This window comes from Physcomitrium patens, chromosome 3 (genome assembly GCF_059467195.1).
Source record: "Physcomitrium patens ecotype Gransden chromosome 3, ASM5946719v1, whole genome shotgun sequence".
Lineage (NCBI taxonomy): Eukaryota > Viridiplantae > Streptophyta > Bryopsida > Funariales > Funariaceae > Physcomitrium > Physcomitrium patens.
In genome coordinates, this window is record NC_143412.1 from 18,409,868 (window position 1) to 18,431,877 (window position 22,010).

The window sequence follows — 22,010 nt, forward strand, 5'->3', positions numbered from 1 at the left end:
AGATATCTATAGCCCATAAACAATAGTTTGCAGGAATATTAGTAACCAATTGCCAATTTACTCATTCAACTTTCATTCAGCTGTATTGGATAACTGCTTAAAAGTTCAGAACCATATGATATCTGAGATAATTGTTACCACATACACAAGATTTATGCTCTTGGTTCATTGTTTAAGCCGATACTCCAGCTTGTAATTTACTACCGATAACTTTGCATTTTACTATTTCAAAGAAAAGCACTATGCCTTCGAATTACTTACCATCCTCTTCCTCCTCATCGGACTCATGGAATATAGTTTGGGGCTGGGTTTCAGCATATGCAGGTCCAAAAAATGTGGGATCCTTGGCAGCTGCATCTGCATGTTTCAAGATTGCTTCGCGTGGGTCCTCGTCCATCCACGTCTCTTTTATCATGCCTCCTTCCTGCACGACCCTCGCGTTGTTCATTCTTATCAGCAGACTCTCCACTCAGGTGTAACTGGTGTATTGGATGACAGAAAACATGGTACTGCAGGACCAATGACCATAAACATAAAACAAGAAATTAATCAAGGAGCATCTACTAACCCGCATGAGATATTGTGTAAGTAAGCTGCCCTTGGTTGTACCAACACGACCACCAAATCCAGGTCCACTCATCGGCAAATCTGGTCTCTTGGACTTGATGGGATCATTACGAGCTTTCTCACGGGCTCTCTTTCTGCTGGGAGCATCTCTGAAGAGAGGCAATGCGTGTGGATTATGTACCACAGGCTTTGCCTCCATGTCTTCAATGGATTTCTTACGAGGAGCACGAGCAACACAAACTAGAGCCCCCTTCTCGCTAATAGCTGGGTCGTACAATACATGGGTTCCACCTCGCTTTTTATCTCCTGTTGTTGCAAAAATCTGCGAAAAAAACTCACATATCAGCAAAGCATCGCTATGATCAGGTTTCTCGACTACTCCAGAAATTCAAACCAGTTGTTTTATGTGTTTCACAGGGTCGTGAAGAGGATTAACATATGTCAAGCTGATTTTCTGGTGTTAGAAGGACATATATGAAAGACTTGAGCGGCAAACCATATAGTTTGAATAAGCATATATACCATAGACTTTGTAACTTTCAAAAGTCGAGAAGACAAGTTCGAACTACGAGTGGAGTTTGTACCTGGTTAAGTTTGGGGTGCCAAAGAGAGCATACTACGCTTTGATCGGCAGAAACGCCGACTCTCCTAACAAACTCCAATCGCTGCCTATCGAAGAAGACGAGCAATCCTCCTTTGTTTCCTTCTTTTTCAGTTGATGTCCCAGTCATAATCAGACGCTCATCAGGGCTGAAGGAGACGGTAGTTTGAGCGTATGAGTTCGGCAAATCACCAAAAGTCTTTAATGGTGCCTTCGGTTTTCGCACATCCCACACCTGGGAAAAGCAAGTTCCACGTTAAATCGAGTTGTGAGGATGCTGATATAATGCTAAGTGATTATCTTTGAATTTGAAACATCTTTGAAGAGCCAAGTCGATCGCCTCCTACGCAAAACGAGTTCCAAGCATATTCAGGTGTCCCCACTCAAATACATGAGGGAGGAAAATATACCTTAACAGTAGAATCTGTGCTACGAGAAAGAAGGGTATTCCCATCTCCAGAAAAACAGAGACTTGTAACATCATCGCCATTTTCATGGGCGTTGCTAATATAAATGTCGGGGCGGCTCCCCCAACCAGCTTTTACATTCCAAATCTGAAAAGTCGATTGAAATGATATTAAAAATTGGTCAATTTGAAAGTTTTAAATTAAATGTCTATGAAAGCGAGAACAAAAGATTTTTTAACAAGGCTTTACTAAAAGCTGACCTGAATAGATCCATCAGCAAGACCACCCGCCACACAGTTGCCATTCAGGCCCCACGCGCAAGCTGTGACTGAAACTCTCCCTGGTCTTGCAAGCTTTGGCTTTACGACCTGTGCAAACAATACAAACCGTAGCAATTGAGTTTTAAAAAAATATCTTCTACGATATGGATGACTAGATATGCGAGACAACAGGATGTTATCACTCATGTTACATAGACGCTTATTGTGAGAGGTGCCTTTTGAATACCAAAGCAAAAATACATGAAACAATTTCATAAAGCACTTTAAGGATGCAGGACTAAGTGACATATAGAAATCAAGGAGGTGCGCAAGTTACCTGTTTTTGAGTTTTGAAGTTTGTCACATCCCAGATTCTTAATGATCCATCCTCAGATGAAGTAAGCGCAGTTTGACGTTCTTTTGGATGCCAGTGCCCACCAGTAAGGCCAGAAATGTGACCTTTGGTATTCTTTAGATCCCGTATATACATATCTCCCTTTACAAATTCTCCTTGTGTAAACCCATCTCTGTCATATATTTTCGCTGTTGCAGAACCGGTTACAGCAATAAACTGATCTGCTGTGGGAGACCAGCTGAGAGCACGAAGCTGATGACCTTCACTGGGTTCGATCTGACGGAAGGAGCGAAGCTGGGCATTCATCCCTTGAAAATCATACATCCTTACAGAGTAATCGTAGCCTCCAGTCAGAACCCTCGACCCTGTTGGATCCACTGCAATAGCTGTCACCACCTGTTGATAAGATAATAGGAATCGGGTACAATAATTAATAAGCGCGAGGGCATGGGTATGAAACAAACCCTGCGAAACATTTCCTAATAATCATGATTCTTATAGTGACTTCTGAAAATCTTTGGGTATGAAATATCCTTCATTTTTATATTCGTAAATAGTATGACTAGATTAATTTGCTTTTTCTCTTTCAGAATCCATCAGCATGTAGACGTTCAACTTAGATCGTTCAACCCATGTATGAACCAACCTCTAAAAGCAAGCGAGCAGAAGGTGGCGTGCCTTGGTGTGGCCTTTGAGTACGATCTCATTACTGAGAGGAAAGCGATACTCATCGTCGTCTTCATCTGCCTCGTCCTCACCACCGTCTTCATCCTCAGTGCTACTTGTCCCCGGCCTATGTGGTGGTCCTACTATGTCTTCATCCTCAACTGTAGCTGGAGGTCGGGGAGGTCCAACCACGTCTTCATCATTCACGATTGTCTCCGGACGAGGAGGTCCCACAATGTCTTCATCAGCCCTAGCTGCCGGAGGTCGCGGAGGTCCATAGAATTGACTCCCTGCAGATGCAAACTGGATTTGGCCAGATCTTCGTGAAGCCTCACTTTTCAATTTGTTTGCAGATTTCTGCACATAAACAAACATGTTTTAGGTGCAATTCATAAGAATCAATATGTCCTGCAGAACCAGAAATAGGAGAGAATATGCGTGAAAGTTCGATTTAAGCCACCTCATCTAGTCCAACAATCCTGTGACAACTAGCACGAAATACCGATTCCAACTTAATCTAAAGTGAAGTAAAGAAACCTCTAGTTTAGAAAAGTCTGTAACAACTTGATATGCCAGCTCAATCACATCGATGGATGTTGTGTACTCACCAAGAGCAAACGCTCAGCAACGACCTCCCCGCGCTTGGTCTTCGAATGAATGGACTCCAGCGGTACGGCTTTTGCTTCTTGCTTCCCGAACGAAAGAGGAAAATGAGTACGCAGACCATCGTGTATATCTGCTTCATCGCCAGGCAATTCATCAGCCGCTCCTTCTATTTCCTGTTCGACATTAGATCCGTACCACAATTTAGAATCCATCACGAACTTTGCAAGAGCTCCTCAAGTGCTTCTAAATATACACTGCAACTCCATCCACCTCAGGCACCCGCCTACCTCGACATCGTCACCCAGCTCTTCATCTAGCTCGCCGCAATGCAATGCAAGGTTCATGTTGTGTGCTAATAAATAAATGAACGATCGTAAAAATGTACAAAGAAGGTGACAAGTGGGATCAAACTAACGTCGTCGTCTGCGTCGTCGTCGTCGTCGTCGTCGCCATCATCGTCCTTCGTAGGATTCTCTCCGGATCTTAGCATCTTCACTCCCAAATGACCCACACCAAGCCCACCTGTTCGCCCTTGAGTAAGCCTTGCACCCACAGTTGGTTGCTGTTCCTGCGAAGGAATAATCAAATGTTATAAATTGCATAGCTGTAGAAATAACCAAAGCTGACCCAGTTCGTTCTATATATCAAGGAAAAAGTTAGGGCTAAAATGAATACACGAAATTCCTCAATATGACCCGACAGAACCTTTCAAGAAAGCTCCTCACGATAGTATAAACATACAGACAAGGAACATGTCTCTCCTTGAAAATGAGCACTGTCACTCACAAGCATGGAATAAAGCCGTAAAAACTCTAATGCAACCGAAACCTAAAAAGCATAGCAATCCCGTCTGCAAGGTATTTTGCACTAGCAATACGGAGACAAATACCGAAAGCAATCAGCTGCCCAGAATTGATTCACCTATAATAAAAAATCAAAGGAATCCGTAAAACATGCAATCGAAAAAGAAAAACCCTGGGGCTACCTCATGCATTTTGTTTACCTTGATAGGATTTGCAATATCGCCGTTCTTCTCGTCCGCATTCGACTGGGGCAAGTGGCGGTTCTTAGGCTGTCCCGAATCATCGTCGGCCATATTTACGAAAGCAAAACTAGAGAGCACACTTCAGAATTCTCCTTCTGCTATAAATATTAAGGCTCCTCTTCTCACGGGACAGACTACAACCACCTGAATAGAATGCTTCAGATGTTAAGTTAAAGCTAGACAACATTCATGCACACGATTAGACGACAAAAGCTAGCAACAAAGTGCCCGTCAACACAGACACCAAAATCTTCACCTAATTCATTGTGTTCACTACTTCGTCGCCAGCCCAACGAACACCAGAGTAATTAACACTACTCCCGCGAGTGCAACACACATAAAAACAGAACCTTCTGAAACCACAGAACTTAGCACAAACTGTTTCGTCAACATTCAACAGCAAAATTCTGAAGCCAGCAATCGAAGGGAAAGCAACAGACGCCAAACCTCAAAATGAATAGACAAAAACCATTACTCACCTGAAAAGAAATAGACAAAAATTGTAGTTACCAACGGCCAAAAAGTCCAACACAGCAAAATAAAAGGCGGACGGAAATAAAATGCGTGATAAACCCAAACGAAAAATTGACTAATTCGAAATGAGAGACACCGAGAATGATGCAACTAAAGCTCCGCGAAGCAGCAACAATTTGCAAAAAAAGGAAAAAATTAAGAAGGAGGATCGCGCCCCAACACCGAGAGGGTTCATCAGCTGTCCCATCACCGTGGATGTGGGTGCCGAGCAAGTTTCTGAGGGATTCAATTCCCTGGTTTGGGCTTCATTGACCATCCGAGGAGCTGATTGCGAGCACAAATTTTGGGTCAGAAGGAGCATTTTGGTGTGGGTTTTGAGGGTCTGATAGGTGGTGGATTGATTCTCAGACAATTTGAACTCTGTTAGGGTTTGGGGTTTAGGAGAAAAATGGAGTCTGTTGAGCAGCTGAGGTCAGAGGAAGGTGGGGATGAGGTGCTGAAGAAAGGACCCCTCATTGCAAGATTCCCGAGGCAATCTCCTGTGGTGGAGCCTGTGAAGCTGGAGTCTGAGGTGCCGGAGGTTGAGAGTAAACCAGCGCGCAACATGATACAGGTGGGACGCAATTCTGTGCCCTAATAACCCTTGTGTCATGGAGATGGTGCTTCACAACTCTATTGCTGCAATCTTAGTTGGTTTTTCTTTGTAATTGTTTTCTGTAGTGATCAGCGTCGTGTTTTCTAAATATACCCTGCTTCAATGAGATGAACAGCCCACGAGCAGAGTGCGTGGCGCTTGAGGTTGTTACTTGTTCCTGTTTGTGTTTCTGCACTTTAAACCTACTTGCATGCCACCAACTGGCAACAGGTTCCAGAAAAGAGATACGTATTTTAGAGCTTATCTCACTGTGCTTCTTTTCTCATTCTCATCTTCTGCTAATTTTACTTCAAATTGTACATCAAAGCCTTTGATCAATTCATAGCGTCGAGAAAGTCTGAGGACGTATGCAAGGACAATCTTGTGCTGTACATAAGTTGGATGGGCCTAGGTTATGTTGCTCTAGGACTAGGTCGGGATGGGCAAGAACATTGAATTGTTGATACATTTACAATGTTCACAAAGCCTGACCGGGTGTTGTGTGAGTTTGCAGGTGTACCTAATGGCTGCTTACTTAGTGGGACGCTGGGCATGGGCTAGGTATCAAGAGCGACAACAAAGGCCCAAATTCGATGGCAGGAGGAAGAGTCCTAAAGATGATTCGTTGTTTTAAAAGGCTTGACCATGTTCATTGACTTCAATTTTTGTATACCCAAACAGCTATTCTAGCTGCTAGAGAGATGCCTTCCCATGCCGACTCTAAATCATTCGCCACGAATTGCCAGTTGTATGATGATTTCATGTTGTTTCTCACTCATTTCCTTGCATAATTTTGGCAGAGCTTTTGTTTTCTTTAGCTCAACTTGGGTTCTTTCGCAACTTTCTCACTTGACTTTACATTGCCGATACATATTTCTTTGTTGTTGCCATTCACAGACGCAGGTTTGTTTTTCTGTTAACACAACAGGGAAGGGTCGTGTTTACGTATAAGAGCAAACAGAAGCTACCGTGTGCACATTTATCACATAAAAAGGGTTTTGTTTCTGACCCATGGACTTTTATCATTGAAACGACAATGTATGTATTTTTTTAATCCAAAAAGTTAGAATACCAGGGTGTAGTTCTTGCGTTATATCATGTACAACTGAGTTTTTTTCTTGGGAATCTTGATGCTAAACGATTGCGACAGAGAAAGGATCTCTTGGGTTGATTTTACAATACTACATATCCCCAAATCTTTAAACCTGAAGCTGATTTTCTATGAGGTCATTAAAACTGAAAAAACCTGTGGAAATGGAATGGAAAAAACCTTATCCACTACAAAGGAATTGGACTTAATTTATTAGAAGAATTTAATATCCTTCTAGCTGATAAGGTTTTTAATAATACCTCTTTTGAAATTTAAGGACCCAATGTGGATAATTCATAGGTTTTTGAATATTGCTTCCACAAAAACGAAAAAATCCTTCATTCTATTTGCAATAAGAATAAAATAAACAGAATATTTTGTATACTCTATTTAATAATGGAATTGTTTCAAGTTCACTTTTGAAGTTATTTTGTTTCTTTGATGTTATCTAGATAGAGTGTTTTTATACTTTGGTTTTAAAAATTACAATTATTATAAAGCATGAATTATAAAACTTTTTTTATTTCAAATCAAAATGGCCTTGTAGATTATTACTTATATCAAAATTCTTCATGGTATTTTTGACAAGCTGCAATATACAATAAAATAAAATAGCATATATAGTATCTAAATAATCCAATAAAATTTTAAAAACTATTATTGTACCTATAAATTAAGGTAAACTTTATCTTAATTGTGTTGCTAAAGAAATTATGTTATGGACTTATTAATTTACATCAAAAAATGATAATAAATATAGTATTCTTTAATTTTTATTATTTATTCATATATAATTATGTTTTGAAATAATAAAAAATTTATATCTATTTAAGTAAATTCTTAGTTTAAAATCAAAAATATACCAACTATGTAAATTATAATTGTAACAAGTTTGTTTTAGAATCAATTATAACAAATAATATAAGATAGGATTATGTGTAAAGACAATCAATACTACAATCTTTAAATAAATATTTTTTATCCATAAATATAAAAATAATTTTAAATAAATATAATAAAATATATGCAACTTGAATAAGTCATTAATGCATAGATAAGAAAATAATTTTAAATTTATAAATTAAAAAATATTACTTATGTCAAAAATAAGTTTAATAGAAAGACAATAGTTTTTAAATTTATAAATCTAAGATTTAAATATATTGTATTGAAATTGTTATTAAATAGTGTTATATAGGTGCAATCATAAATCATTAAAATATTTTATTTATTTTTAATATTATATATAGAAAAAATTTAATTTAAAAAAATATTATATGATAATATATGCATTATTTATAATTAATGTCTACATATGCAATATTTCCAAGAATCCTATAAAATAGTTATAACTAATATAATCTATCATTTAAAGGAATTTATTAAAGCTTAATCTCCTTTTGCCATCTCATGATTGATTCCATCCATTCCTTCTCTCCATCCCTTATTTCCCTCTCTTGTTCCATGTTTCCTATCCCAAATTCCTCTCCATTCTTGTTTTCGTCCTTCATTCTTAGTGCCAACTATATGATAATTATTTTATACTTTATTTAGATATTGCAAGCTCAAGTGGAATTTTTGATAAACTTGGATGGGGTGTGGAACATATTCATAGTGTGCACCAAGAAGTCATAACATCCTAGGTTGGAATATGAAAATAGAATTAGTTAATACATTATGATACATGGAATTTGAAAGAATTGAAGATGAAGTATGTTAGTTTATATTGATTGCTTGCAAAAAACATTGGAAGATAAGGAACGAGGGAGAAGAATGGGGACGAGGAAGAGTTTGGAATAGAGTACAAAGAACGAGGGATCGAAATGAGAATAAAGGATTGTGAACATCAAATGGAAAGAAGGACATGAATGAGGGAGGGTGAGGGGGAGGGAGATATGGGGATAGGGAGGTTTTGGACAAGAGATAGGAAATGAAGGAAGAGAACATGGATATAGAACTAAGAACAAGAGACAAAGATGGGGTATGGATGGAATCAATTATAAGATGGCAAAAAGAGGTGTAGCTTTAACAACTCCATATCTAAATCAAGTATAAATTAATTGTCATATATATATATATATATATATATATATATTATAGCATATTATAGTGTAATAATATCATTTAATTAAATCTATTGGTATTTAAATATCTTTATTTTATAAGTTAATAATACCCAATTATAACATCATAAAGTAATAATCTATCAAAAAAATTATCACTAGATTCTTCAAATAATTTTATATTATCTATTTTGATAAGTATGCTATTTTATTTTATTTTTTCTAAATTTTATTTTATTAGTATAAGAAAGAAAGAATTATGATATTTTCTTAAGTAATAATATTTTTATTAAAAATGCAACTAAAAATTAATTAAATTTTACAAAAGTTAGCCAAATGTTTGCAAAGATACTAAGCACATGTGAATTTGCTTTAAACTACCTATTCTTCAACACATATTTTGCTATTACTTATGAATTATAGTGGTAACTTTCCTGTATTTTTGAAAAGTAATGGATACACTAAGTTGATTCAAAATACTATTCCATAATTGAAAACATTTTACGATAAACCTTGAAACAGGTTCAAAAAGATGAATGATGCTTGACATTAGACCTTGAGGATTAGACAAACACAGTTTTGAGATCGTCGTCGAATGTAGAGATTAAACCTCTTTCACACAGCAAAATCTATATCTGGTAACTTTTAACTTTTTGTAGACAAATTTCACTAGCAGAGAAGGTAAAAAGAAAAGTTCGGAAACTTCATCACTAAGTGGCGAAACTAGGGTGAGCATATGGAAGTTTAAATTGATAGATTCCTCCTCATTCTCTGAACCAAAGTGTTTGAATAACGATAGAGATCTATGTTTTCATCCGTCTCCACACAGCTTATTAATTGAAAGTTGGACTCATGATGCATAACATTAATCGAAGCAACACATCTTTGTGTTGATCAACACCACTTCTTCCTGTTCCTTTTTAGACCTTATGCCCAGGAGGGTTAGCACAATTCTCTGCAAGATAATGTAACTGATAATCATTTTGGTCTTCAAGGCAAGTTTTGAATCATTCATTATGTCTGGGTTGGAATCTCCGCAACAAACGGGTGCTGAAGAAGCTGCTCCACCGAAGTCCTTGGCTTAGCACAATATATCAACATATATTACAAGGACAAAAGACATACAATTTCTTTCTCTCTATACGGGTTGAAGTAACTAGCATGCAGTATTGTTCATGCAAAAAGCGACCAAGAACCTACAAGTTGATAGAGCTTACCTCAGTTGATGTTGGCCGTCTCCTTGCTTCAAGCTGAAAACACTGTGACAAAAAATCTTTGACAACATCGGAGACTCCTTCTGGTATAGGGGGGCCGCTACTTGCCTTCGCAATGTGAAATATGGCTGTCCATGTGTTGTCCATCTCTGGCCAGGGGTGCCTGTCATATAACAAAGTACCAGCAATTCTGAACTGGGGTGTAGAATATACATTAGTTCTCTACTCAACCAGGATTAGAAACAGCCTTGACAAACTTTGGCACCATCGAAATTGGAAGGACATAAAAAACTTCAGGTTTAAGTGACTGATCTCAAATTTGTCTCAAAGCGCATACATATGCTGAGAAGAAAGTCATGATCTTGACGAAATTTCTATCACATTGATGAAAGTGAAAAAGCTGACTCTTACTCAGCCGTGAGCATTTCAACCACAGTGCAACCAACGCTCCAAATATCAGCTCTGCGGCCGTAGCCATCACCTTTGATGACCTCCGGTGCCATCCAGAACACAGACCCTCTGATTGACTTGAACCCATCAGTTTGTGTCGGGTCATGAAATGCCTGCAAACACGAAAATTCCTCTAGAGATTGGCTGGTCTGATCATTTGAATACAGCAACAAGATTCAATTTTTCAATAATGGACTTATCACAGGAGCCAATTAGAGGAACTGAATGTGGACGTGACTTTGTATAGCCGTGTGTGATATTTGATATGAATTAGCTTCCCTCCTATCAAACAATTAAAGCCACACTGCTCAATACCAACTTGATAAATACACACTGCATGGTTACAATGTCGATTGCTGAAGTTTGGATTCAGCTTTACTGTATAATTGGGACGCTGAGTGTCTCATTTCAATGCATAAAAACGTTTCAATAGGGTCTAATGCATCATACATTACTACCTCTAAAAATTCATAAGCCATGTAGCACTAGAATCTACTCTGCAAGATACAAAGAGGACGTACACTGCCTAAGAAAAGTCAATTTGCCAAAAAACAGGAATCACTCGGATGACAATAAGCCAGCATAATTAGGTGCTTGAAAGAGTTCCAATACCTTTGAGGCACCAAAATCGGCTAATTTGATAACCCCATCAGCATCCACAAGCACATTGCCACCTTTGATGTCTCGATGTACTATTTTTTTTCCATGTAGGTACTCCAGTCCAAGAAGCAGTTGTCGAGTGTAAACCCTTACCAACGGCTCACTGAATCGTCCGAATCTCTCCAGCATACTACAAAAGTAAGCCAAGTCAACAAGGCCCTGCATAGGTAATTGCTAGAAAATAATATAACATCAGCCAGAATTCAAAAGTCAAGCAATGGGAGAGAGCGAGCATATTGGAGAAAAAACACAAGCCGAGCAAGACAACACAAATTTGAATGTTGCACAGTTCTTGTCAGGCAGGAAAAAATTGGTCTACCCGGTTAGCAACCACAGACAAATATGCCAGCAAGAATTAAAGGAAACTGCAACGCTTTTTTCAAAACACTGCTCAAATACCATATGCAGCTGTAGAAAGGAATAGGAAAACCTTCATGCAACTTTAGCATGCAACACTAATTTCGTAGAACAAAAGAATCCCATAAGAAAAGAAGAGGCATCTAGAGATACGTAAGTTAAAAAAATAAATTCAAACCTAGAGCTTGACACAAATTTCAGATGATGAAGCTGAAACAGATCATATTCATAGTAAATTCGGGAGTATGTTCTACCTTTGAATGGAGCCACCGGAGACATACTCTAAGAAGACATAGAGACTGCCAGTCTCGGTATCTTGCTCCATATCAATATAGCCTACAATGTGCTTGTGTCTCATGATCTTATATAAAGCAATTTCGCGTTCTAATGCTGCCAAGTAGAATTGCCTTTCCTGCCCCTCAGCTGCTATGTTTAATTTCAGCTGTTTCACAGCCATCAGCTCACCTGTATCTTGGTTAAGTCCAGCATAAACCTGCAAGATGGGTGTAAGTTTTATTTGTCTAGACAATGTTATGCCTGGAAACATCAAAAAAGTGGAATTGAAAGATCAAAAACTTCAATTGAAAGCTACTGGTTTGACATGCACAATCGCTTCAGAGCATGCAGCTAAGTAGAGATGGCATGCTAGAATTTCAGAAGCTTTCTAAGGGCTCTCCTTCAGTGAAACCTTTGTTGACGTTAAATAAAAATTGGACTAAAATATGAGACCATAGAGAAGTACAACCTTTCCATATGCACCCTCACCAAGCAACTCTCCTCTTGTCCAGCGAACAGATCCTGTGCGAGTAGGTTGCACATTGGTTGAAAATTTGTCTGGAACGGTTTGGCTGCTGCTGCAAGAAGCAATTTCACTAGTGGAGGCAGATGATTGCTTATCCGGAGCAATACATCGTCCTTCACACCCTGGTTTGCCGCAACCCACACAACCTGCATCATGATCTAATGATTTCGGTATTCCTGTTGGTCATGGTTGATTCAACCTGGAGACTGGAACTTCTCGACATAAATGACTACCTTCGGGAACTAAAGTTTGTTTCAGGCACATGTTTGTATATTTACCCTCATATTGATATTTCATTTTATTTTATTCCAAAACAAAAGAAGGTCCAAGTTAATTTTCAGACAATGATCCCTGAATACAATGTACAGTACTGACGCCTTCGGCCAGAATTAAGCCCTCAGAAGACAACGGTAAATAAACTCACATAATTTTTTGTACGTGGAGCTGGTTACCATAGAACTGTTAAATAACAAAAGACTGAAATATATTTCCCGCAATGCGTATCAAAGAATAGATGACAAGACCACAGGTTTAAATTATGGCATTCTAAAATCAAATTAAATTTGAGTCACCCGAAGTGAAATTGCCGGCAGAAGACTCTCCATTTACTAAACTATAGCATTCAACTCTTACGAATTGTAGCAAAGCATTAAATGATTATTAAATTCTAAGTTTCGTCATAAAATCTACATCGTGAACACCATAGTTATTACTTAAGAACTACTCTTCACCTGATCGTGCTGCTTCATGCCAATCCTCTCGAATAAGAGCAAGGTTTACATCAGTAGGTTGTTCCGCAACAGCAAAAGTCACTGTTTTCTTCTTTTCTTTCATCTTTCTTGCATCTCCTTTCAAGACAGAGGCTGGACGAACATCCGCAGAATCTGCCTTCTCATTGGGTATGCTAGAGGCTCTTTGGGGGTTGTCAAGGACACGCGTTTCAGGTTTTTCTTAATCCCATCAGCACCAAAATATATAAATAATTAATTTTGTTTGTTTGTTTGTTTTAAAGAAAAAACCTAGCCCTGAGATCGTAATCACAACAAATTACGTATAGATGAATTGCAGCAAATTAATAATGGAAGATCCAGTCATCAACTATCAATGGCCAATTTAGAATACTTTTCAATTAATCTGTTAAACTTCCTATGGATTCACCTTCTTGCCGCGGAGTTTCAGGTGCTTGTGGGGTTCCTGATGACTTTTCAGAGAGGTATTCCTCATTCTCATGAACTTCGAGTTTGTGCCCAGGTAAGGCTGCTGCTCTGAACTTCTCCATCATAGAAGGAGCCATACTATCACAAGCACGTGCAAATCTCTTTCGCATCTCGGCAGTACGCTCTTGAGAACTACTCAATCCAGAATCCACTTCCTCATTGACTCCGTTAATCTTGTTATCCTCAAATCCTCGGGAAGAGTTTCTATCTGAAGGATCAGATTCGGCCTCTTCAGAATTAATCGCAGCTGTACTTTTTACATCTGAGTAAGTTGCCTGCGGGCAGAGAATTACACTTCAGCAACCAGTTCTTGTGATCATCGACCTCCTGCACAAAACCTGCTGGTGCACTAAGGGCCCTGGACACCACAGTCACAAGAGGAGAAGAGCTTGCCTGTTCAGTAGGATCGATGCTTTGGCGTAGCAACTCCTCCTGAGGTGCATTCAAATTATGCTTTGGAGCAGCTTTAATACTTGGTACCCGTTGAAGAGGTAACCTACAAAAAAAAATAAATAAATAAATAAATAGAATGCAATGTTTAACAATAATGTTCCACGTCTTCATTCACACTTGAGAGTATCTCGTTATCCTCATAGAAAATAAGGTCATTGCAACAGAAAATATTTGTACTTATTTCTTCCATTTCACCGAGTCAATAAAAGCAAAGGGAAATGATTACTAGAAAAAGCCATGCCTTTCGTGCAAAACCCGTTCAGGCAATGACCTCGTGAGTGAGCCTTTGAAGGAAGAGGTTCCATCCTGCATCCATGTATCCATCCCTTTGTTGGGTGAGTAGATACTATTTTCATTTGAAGTGATGTTTGAGCTCTGATTGGAAAAAGCCCTGTGAACTAATCCTTGACGAAAAACCTCAAATGATGGATTTCTTACAATTTCCCAGTCCATCGGACTGGATCCAACAGCTTGGCCAGCAGTATTCTGAGAAATTTGCCTATTGGCTCCCCATTTCTCTGGCTGTATGCTAGCATCTTCTCTATAACCTTGGATAGTGCCCGCTACCTCATGATCTTGGGAACTACCTGTATTTACGTCCATCCCTGAAGTCATATTTCTTTCGTGACCTTCCCGCATTGACCTATCAAACTCTCCAGCTTCTGAAAAGCTCGTAGATCTGTTATTCGAAAACAGTGAGTTCTTTCTCCACTGATACAGATCAGGCATATGGATGCTTGAGTGTGCCAAAGTTGGTCTTGGACTCATTCGACCTTCTATATCCGATTTCATTCGTGCACCCAAATGCTCACTAATTGCTGGGTCGGTAGCCAACTGAACAGGCAAAAGATCACTATCCGATTTTGCGTATATGTTTGCACCAGCATAGAGCAGGATATTCACAATGCCCCTGATTGTAACATGAAGTCAACCTGATTAGACCGTGTACACACAATTCTCGGATAGGACAGAAATGCAATAACACAAGACATATAAAAGTCCGATTATGGATGATGTCACTTGCATACTCGACCGTATGCTCATGTGACTATAGGATTACACAAGCTAGCACTCAAAGACAAAATATTTTACGTTTCAAAGAAGACGATCCGCTAAATTCTAACATACAGAAGCAGAACCACTAGCTTCGTTCATTGGATACATATCACTTTGTAACAGAAGTTTGGTGAATTCAGCGTAGAAAGCATTACCGGTTTCCTGAGGCTACGGCATAATGCAGAGCAGTGTATTGTCGACCGTCACAAGCATTGACGTTAGCCCCAGCTTCAAGGAGCAACTTCACAAGTGTCTCACTGCCCGTACCAACCGCTAATAACAATGGCGGAGTCTGATGATCAAGCGATAGGTCTCAGCATGATCAATAAACACTCCTCAGCGCTTGATCCTCAAATATTCACATAGCTCATAAACAGAACTATGCATGAGAGTACAAGCACCTTAAACACAACATGGGACTTATGTCGAAGGGTCTTAAGAATAGGGTATAATGTATATATTTACTGACAATCATAGGTACGGTAACGATTGGGATTGCTAAAAGTGCACGTGTGTTGGTAAGAGTTTTCCAAGAATACACTTACTATGAAGCTATACATACATATTTTAGATTGCAGTAAACAAACAGACAAGTGTAATAGACACTACAAGAACACGATTGTAACGAAGTAAAAGGTTGACACGTTCATAATCAATTCTTGACCCAATTAAATACACACTAGAATTATGACTTTAGAACAAGCCACCCACCTCTGAAGAGCCTCGCTCACCATTAGGACTGAAACCCTGTTCTAGAATCGCTAGCACTCGCTCCAAGTTCTGCGCTCTAATGGCATCCTCCAGTACCCCTGAGCCAGGAACACCTAAAACCAGGCGTGCAAAAGAAAGGATATAATTCGACGCACGAATACTACATGGAGAGAAATACTTTTTGGTATGAGTATGATTCTACTATGCAGCTCCCCAGTGCAACGATACAAACAGTGGCTGTGATTCTGAATAATCTGCAATTTGACTTGGTAATCTTTCACCAAGCTGCGGGGTTCGAAATTGCTACGCTCAGCCACTTGAACTTTTTGTCGGAATGTGATTGTAACTAGCAATTATGACGGATACAGTTTGTTGAAGTAGTCCTGCTCAATTCCCATTCTGGTCACTTTAAGGAAATAAAACACAATTTCCCCAGAGATCTTAAATGTTGACTGACACTTATGCAGTGAGGTTTCTATCAATATACTGTCACAAAAGAGTAATAACGTATGTTTCTTACCTGTAGATTCCGCTCCAAAACTTCCTGCATCTCCAACAAAGTTGCCTCGTCTTGCATAGTTTGATTCTAAGCGTCCAAATGTTATGGGAGAAGATGTCGCCTGCTCCATTTTGCCAAACCCCGGCGTAGATGGCAACTGCATCCCTGGACTGGGAGGTACACTCCTTGACCGATATACAGCTGCTATATTATGCATCGCCTCTGGGACATCTGCACTAGCGATTCAATGTCAACAATATGGAACAGAGAGTCCAAAGATTATCTGAAGTATGCCTAGCCTTCAGATCAATGGGTAATAGCAACAATTGCGTAAGTAAAACAAGCAACCACTTCAATCATGTGAGTAGATAAACAAGGATGAGTTAGTCCTCACAGACCACGACACAGCCAAGTTAGAAACCTCCATCGGGTTACAATGCACTAACTCACAATCAGATTCACGTTCAAAGATTGCCAATCTTGCCTGAAAAATGGTTGGGAAATGTGTTTCTACGACTCAGTGGATTTGGTGCGCGCATCGGGGAGTGCATCATCTGTTCAGAATCGGCGCCAAAGCTGTTATTCCTGTGGGTAGCAGATCTTGCAATCGAACTATCAAGCAGGGATCCGTTGGAAGATCCTTCCGGCCATATTGGTGCCTACAAACTCAAGTTACAAATGGTCAAAATAAAGACGACAAAGAAAATATTTTATCGGGTATACGCAGCGTGCATGAAAAATGAAATATGCACTCGATTTTATCAAACTGCACAGAATGCCGCAAGAAGGAAGAGTTACTTCACTACATCATGTGTATTTAAGACAATATTCCTAGAAACATGAGAACGAACACAGAGGTCAGAAGAGCACTTGATGTGATGAACTTCCGTAGGCACCGTGTCGGAAAGAACTGATCGAATGTTGATCGGATGAAGTTGGTGGCGCTCGAGGATTCGAAACAGATGAATCAATCAAACTCCTACCATGCCAAGGGCTTGTTTTAGTAGAGGCTGGTATGCGGGGCTGCAAATTCCCCATTCGTGATAAATTGTTGTGATTTGACGGGGAGGGCGCGGATGCTCGCCTCCACGTAACCAATGAAGAAGGACCAATAGATGTGGGAGTAAACGAGTTAGCCATTCGCGTTTGATTATTCGTAGGCGCCCAGAGCATTGAGGACCGACTTCTAGCTGCGACAGGAACATTTCCTTCAAAAACCAAAGAATTTGCTTGGGAGGACATTGGACTTGCTCGAGGGATGAGTAAAGGATCCAGGGGGAATCTTCCAGACGTTTGCCTGTGTGTGGTGATATCGCCCGCAGGTACATAATTCCCCTCTCGATTCAACGGAATTCCAAGAGAAGCATACTCATCAGTAGCCAAGGAATTTCGAATATTGTTATAGATATTGAAATCCGTGGCGGAAGGTACATTACTCCAAGTCCTTTCTCCGTTCCCGTCTCCTCGAACAGCTCCTTGCATGTTGTTTGTTTGTAAAGATGTACTTGACGCTACTTCGTTATTGTTCGACAAGGAACGTTGTCCAGTAAACATGTTGAATCCTGTGCTTGCATCAAGGTGTGTTCTTCACGGCCATGGTCTTTCCTCATACGCTGTCATGATGCAGGTATAGGAAACCTCGATAAGCAACAAGATCTGTTAATACTAAGAGCATGATACAAGAATCTCTGATTAGAATAGAAGTATTGAAAGCCTCCAGCCCTTTTTCCAGCTTGAAAACTACTTCTGTTATGATCCATTGTAATGATTGGACTAGAATACCGACCTTGAAAGGATTGAGAGTCAAATTCACCACCTAATCCGAATCAACTCAAGCTCAATAATAGCAAGAAGGCTAATCTAAAGTTTCCATTTGTGATATAACATGATGATGGACATCCTCGTGATGGTTGACAACTAGGCCAATACAATATCTCGTAGAATCTCAATATTCACATGCCAATCTCATACCATCTGCCCATCTTCACAAGGGAAAAAAAATTCAAATACACATCTTATTTTCTACGTAAACATTTCAAAGAGAATCTAAATCAACCAAAAAGGACGTGAGGTAGATTGATGCTGAAAGAAAATTCTCAAGTGGGAAAGTATGATGAAATCAACACTACATCAATTATGCTTAACAATTTCTATGAAATTTCAAATCAACTACAAAAATACTGACTGCATCCAATTCTTTTCATACCAGAATCAAAGATGCCATATGCTACGACATCCACTAATCACCCTGTCAAGAAATGCCACTTCAACACATCCAAAGCCAAGGATCACACAACGATCAAGAACTCCACATTCGCCAGACAAGAAATTAACATCAAGTCTCAACAAACTGGTAAAAATTCAGTTCCATTGACCCCTGCAACTCGACGATCATATTTGACCAGTAGGTCTAGCACACTAACGTATCAGAGAAGATGATAGAGAGGACCCTCTGCTAACTTCTGAATCGAAACCTTATCCTACCTAGGAATAGCAAGCCTATTAAACCAGTTGACGTACGAGATTCTGGGTACTCTGGAGTACGTTTACCAGACCTTGCAACGGGCCAATGCTCGGCGTATACTCACTAGAGAAGCACACAATTTCATTATTCCTGGAATACAGTAAGGAATATGAAAAATGGCATTCCTAACTCCGCGCTTTACTATACCTCTATCCCGAGGTAATTTCACCTACACTCAATCTCAGGTCTCGGTAGTGTAGCCAGAACTGAAGAAGGTCAACTTCAAACCTCACGGCACAAATAAATCAAGAGGCTTATACTTCACACAGGTCCCCTAACCTGCAACAACTTCACAAACCTGATCAGCTGCTGGTGATGAAGAGTTGTGGCGGAGCCTTGAGTCCTGTTTGTTTGTCAGCACCACAAGTTCTTCTTTTTCAGTTCACGTGAACTGAGTGATTTATAATACCACATGTTTTACAGGTTCAACTTCCACATGGATGAGGCCCTGCATAAGTTTCCAGATATGTAAGCAAATAATCCATGATAGATATATTCCTCGTCTCTCCCCGCATGGACTGAATGAATCCTTTTGACTGTTAATGACAATCGCTAAGAGGATGACACTTTCGAGGAGTATCATCATTGTAGCGACTCTTCCGCCAAAAGGAAGCACACCACCATTTAAATTTTACTGCAGTCTACGCCAAGAACCATAAAGAGAACAAAATCATAAAAAAAATATCGTGGCTGAAAATATTGATATCAGAAAGTATAAACACCCTCTGTTAAAAATTAAGATCGGCTGAAGAAATAAATAAAATAAAATAAGAAGAGAGAGAGAGAGAGAGAGAGAGAGAGAGAGAGAGAGATGTAAAAAATCGAAATAGAACGATTACGAACTCCTCATTTATAGCAATTCTGATGAGGGGAACTGCTCTGATTCATTAGAGATAGATTGCTGAAGACGTCAAACATTTGCTCATTCACAATGCGGGAGATCGACCCCCACCCCCTCCAGCAGAAAACATAATGAAAAATTCAAGATACGATTAATTGAAACAAGTGCTTTATCATCAAGACTCGTTCAGATGAGTCCATAAAACGGTTTCTTCAAGTGAAACTACGCTCAAAACCCTAAATGACACTCGTAAGGAAGCTCCACATGGTGAGACCGAATGACTCCCACTGATCTTCAATTGTACCACCTCCCCTCTAATTCGAACCCTTCACCACCTACAACGTCCATCGAATGAAGAAAAATACAACAAAAACAGGAGTGAGCCTGTCATTGTCGAACCTCAATTGGAATTCAGGTGACTAAATCATACCACCAAGCGCATGAAAAACAGGTTCAAAATCAATTGTTTGAACCTTACGGGCTGAATTTCGCAGTTGATCTCCATGTATGCGGAAATGAATGGAAAGCTTACCTGGTGAATGAAAAAGGATAAATGTAATATTATTTTTAGAATATAACCAATTTGGGAATGTTTAGGATCTTTTGTGTGACACACAACGAACAGGACGACAGGCAAAGCGGGCGCTACCAATTGCCGAAGACCAAGATAGTAAAATTGAATTTGGCATCCTCTGCAAAAACCTCACGCAAACCTTCCGCGCGGTGCCACCATTACCAAAACCCCGGAATGGCTCCAAATCTATTCCCCACAACTGTCGAAAAATCTTATTATATAAAAGGATCCCTGAAGTAGCACAAAATATAAATGCCTCATGCAATTATTCACCACATGAGACGACCAATCACCTTCGAAGCAGACGCGGAGCACCGTTGCAAAATGCAGCGCTAAACAAGAAGTAACGCACATACTCACACACACTCTCTCTCTCACACACACACACTCACTGCGGAAGATGAAGGGACCACGGACAACAACGCCCCGCTATAATCCCGGTATAATCCTCCACTCTAGTTCACCGTTTTACCGTGCCCTGTATATGGCCCTCCCCGGTATCCTAAAAGTCGAAACTCTGTCTGGCCTTCTATTTATACTTAGATGCCAGTGTACCGAACTGGAAACCTGCTTCACCATTAAAATATATGAGACGTGCATTGTATGGGCCCTTCATTATAGCACATACACTCACGATGTGTAGAAAATAGCAATTCAGCTTTTTGTTTGAGGAATATGGCTCCAGATTTAGTAGCTCCAGACCTATAGTGCTCACCATCAGACATGATTTTAGAATTAGATGGTGTAATATTTTCATGGCAATCTGACACGTGAATCTATTGTGGCTGAAATTTATCTTTATTTTAGACATGTGGCACGTTTTCGTCTTTAGTGGTTTAGCCACTGCCATACCGTTAATATGCATTCTGTAAAAAACTAAATATATATGTGTGTTTGTTTTTATTTCATCAAAATCAATTACAAAACAAATTTAAACAACATTCTAAAAATGATTATTTCAGGATGAAGTATTAATCTATATATAAACAATGCATATGATAATAAACATAATATGAATATTTACCATAAGAATGTGAACAGGGACATACAAATTACTTTGACCAATTAAACTATACTCTCTCTCTCTCTCTCTCTCTCTCTCTCTCTCAATATATATATATATATATATATAGATATCCATTTTCATTTATTTTTATGATTGTTTGAAACTATACATACATGTTATGTGGAATCTGTGAGTAACTGGAAGTTAAATTTGACACAATCTACATGGTGATATATTTTATGCTTCACCTTGTTGGATACTTCATAGTAATGTAATTATTAAAAACTCAAAGACTTTGACAACAAGAAAACTACAGCATGCTTTGTATACTTATAGTTAAAAGGCTAATAACAACAAAAATGTATAATTTGAAAACTTTACCCAAGAGTTGATAGTGGTGTCAAAAATTGTGACAATAGTGGGGTGGGTATATCCTTCTAATTCCCTTGCCTGCATGGCTTCTGCTGACCCATAGGAACTGTTGTTATTGCAAGCCTTTTTTCCACTTCAGTTGTTTTTAAAGAAACAACAAATTCATATTAATATTGTTTATCAAAACAAATGGAATATCCCCCCTTTAATTATGAGACAGCCCAATAGTTTCTTACCCAGAGGCCTACAGAACATATTAATCTTGAAGTATTTTTTCATTTATGTATTTTTATTTATTATATATATATATATATATATTGAAGTTAGGAAGTTGCTAATCATCTCACCATTTATATGTATGCACTCATCATTAAGAAAATGTATCTAAACTGCTATGGTTTATAGTATTTTTTATTTATATTTATACATATGTGTGTGTGTGTGTGTTTTGGATGTGAAAAAAATATGATTTATGTAGTTTATTTTTCAGACTCTTATCCTCAGAA

The 22,010-nt window shown here is 39.0% G+C and overlaps 2 protein-coding genes and 1 long non-coding RNA gene across 14 annotated transcripts; 1 reads left to right on the top strand and 2 right to left on the bottom strand.

Moving 5' to 3' along the window:
- Positions 1-38: 38 nt before the first annotated feature.
- Positions 39-5,166, bottom strand: LOC112279907 (uncharacterized). Of its 2 annotated transcripts, none has more exons than XM_024514654.3 (11): positions 4,987-5,166; positions 4,466-4,651; positions 3,878-4,030; positions 3,465-3,635; positions 2,869-3,213; positions 2,173-2,586; positions 1,836-1,943; positions 1,579-1,722; positions 1,152-1,403; positions 569-889; positions 39-424 (listed from the first exon to the last, which is right to left on the bottom strand). In XM_024514654.3, exons 2-11 carry the CDS (start codon positions 4,556-4,558, stop codon positions 254-256), a joined length of 2,172 nt encoding a protein of 723 aa, XP_024370422.1. In that variant the 5' UTR covers positions 4,559-4,651; positions 4,987-5,166; the 3' UTR covers positions 39-253. The 2 variants fall into 2 exon arrangements, with proteins under 2 accessions (XP_024370422.1, XP_024370423.1); XM_024514655.3 differs by having other exon boundaries at positions 3,878-4,024; positions 4,987-5,126.
- Positions 5,167-5,302: 136 nt separating this feature from the next.
- Positions 5,303-6,340, top strand: LOC141045200 (uncharacterized). The gene is made up of 2 exons (XR_012217191.2): positions 5,303-5,594; positions 6,130-6,340. It is a non-coding gene; the product is annotated as an uncharacterized LOC141045200 (long non-coding RNA).
- A 2,937-nt stretch (positions 6,341-9,277) lies between these two features.
- Positions 9,278-20,602, bottom strand: LOC112280062 (uncharacterized). Of its 11 annotated transcripts, none has more exons than XM_090249105.1 (18): positions 20,202-20,600; positions 19,010-19,159; positions 17,058-17,800; positions 16,672-16,846; positions 16,209-16,418; positions 15,689-15,801; positions 15,133-15,269; positions 14,360-14,831; positions 14,193-14,227; positions 13,857-13,964; positions 13,410-13,738; positions 12,983-13,201; positions 12,195-12,397; positions 11,704-11,942; positions 11,045-11,222; positions 10,394-10,545; positions 9,986-10,145; positions 9,278-9,827 (listed from the first exon to the last, which is right to left on the bottom strand). In XM_090249105.1, the coding sequence occupies exons 3-18, from the start codon at positions 17,739-17,741 to the stop codon at positions 9,783-9,785; spliced, it is 3,459 nt and encodes a 1,152-aa protein (XP_090105231.1). In that variant the 5' UTR covers positions 17,742-17,800; positions 19,010-19,159; positions 20,202-20,600; the 3' UTR covers positions 9,278-9,782. The 11 variants fall into 11 exon arrangements, with proteins under 11 accessions (XP_090105231.1, XP_090105224.1, XP_090105230.1 ...); XM_090249098.1 differs by adding an exon at positions 17,974-18,169 and having other exon boundaries at positions 14,163-14,831; XM_090249104.1 differs by having other exon boundaries at positions 14,163-14,227; positions 20,202-20,599.
- Between the last annotated feature and the right edge of the window lie 1,408 nt (positions 20,603-22,010).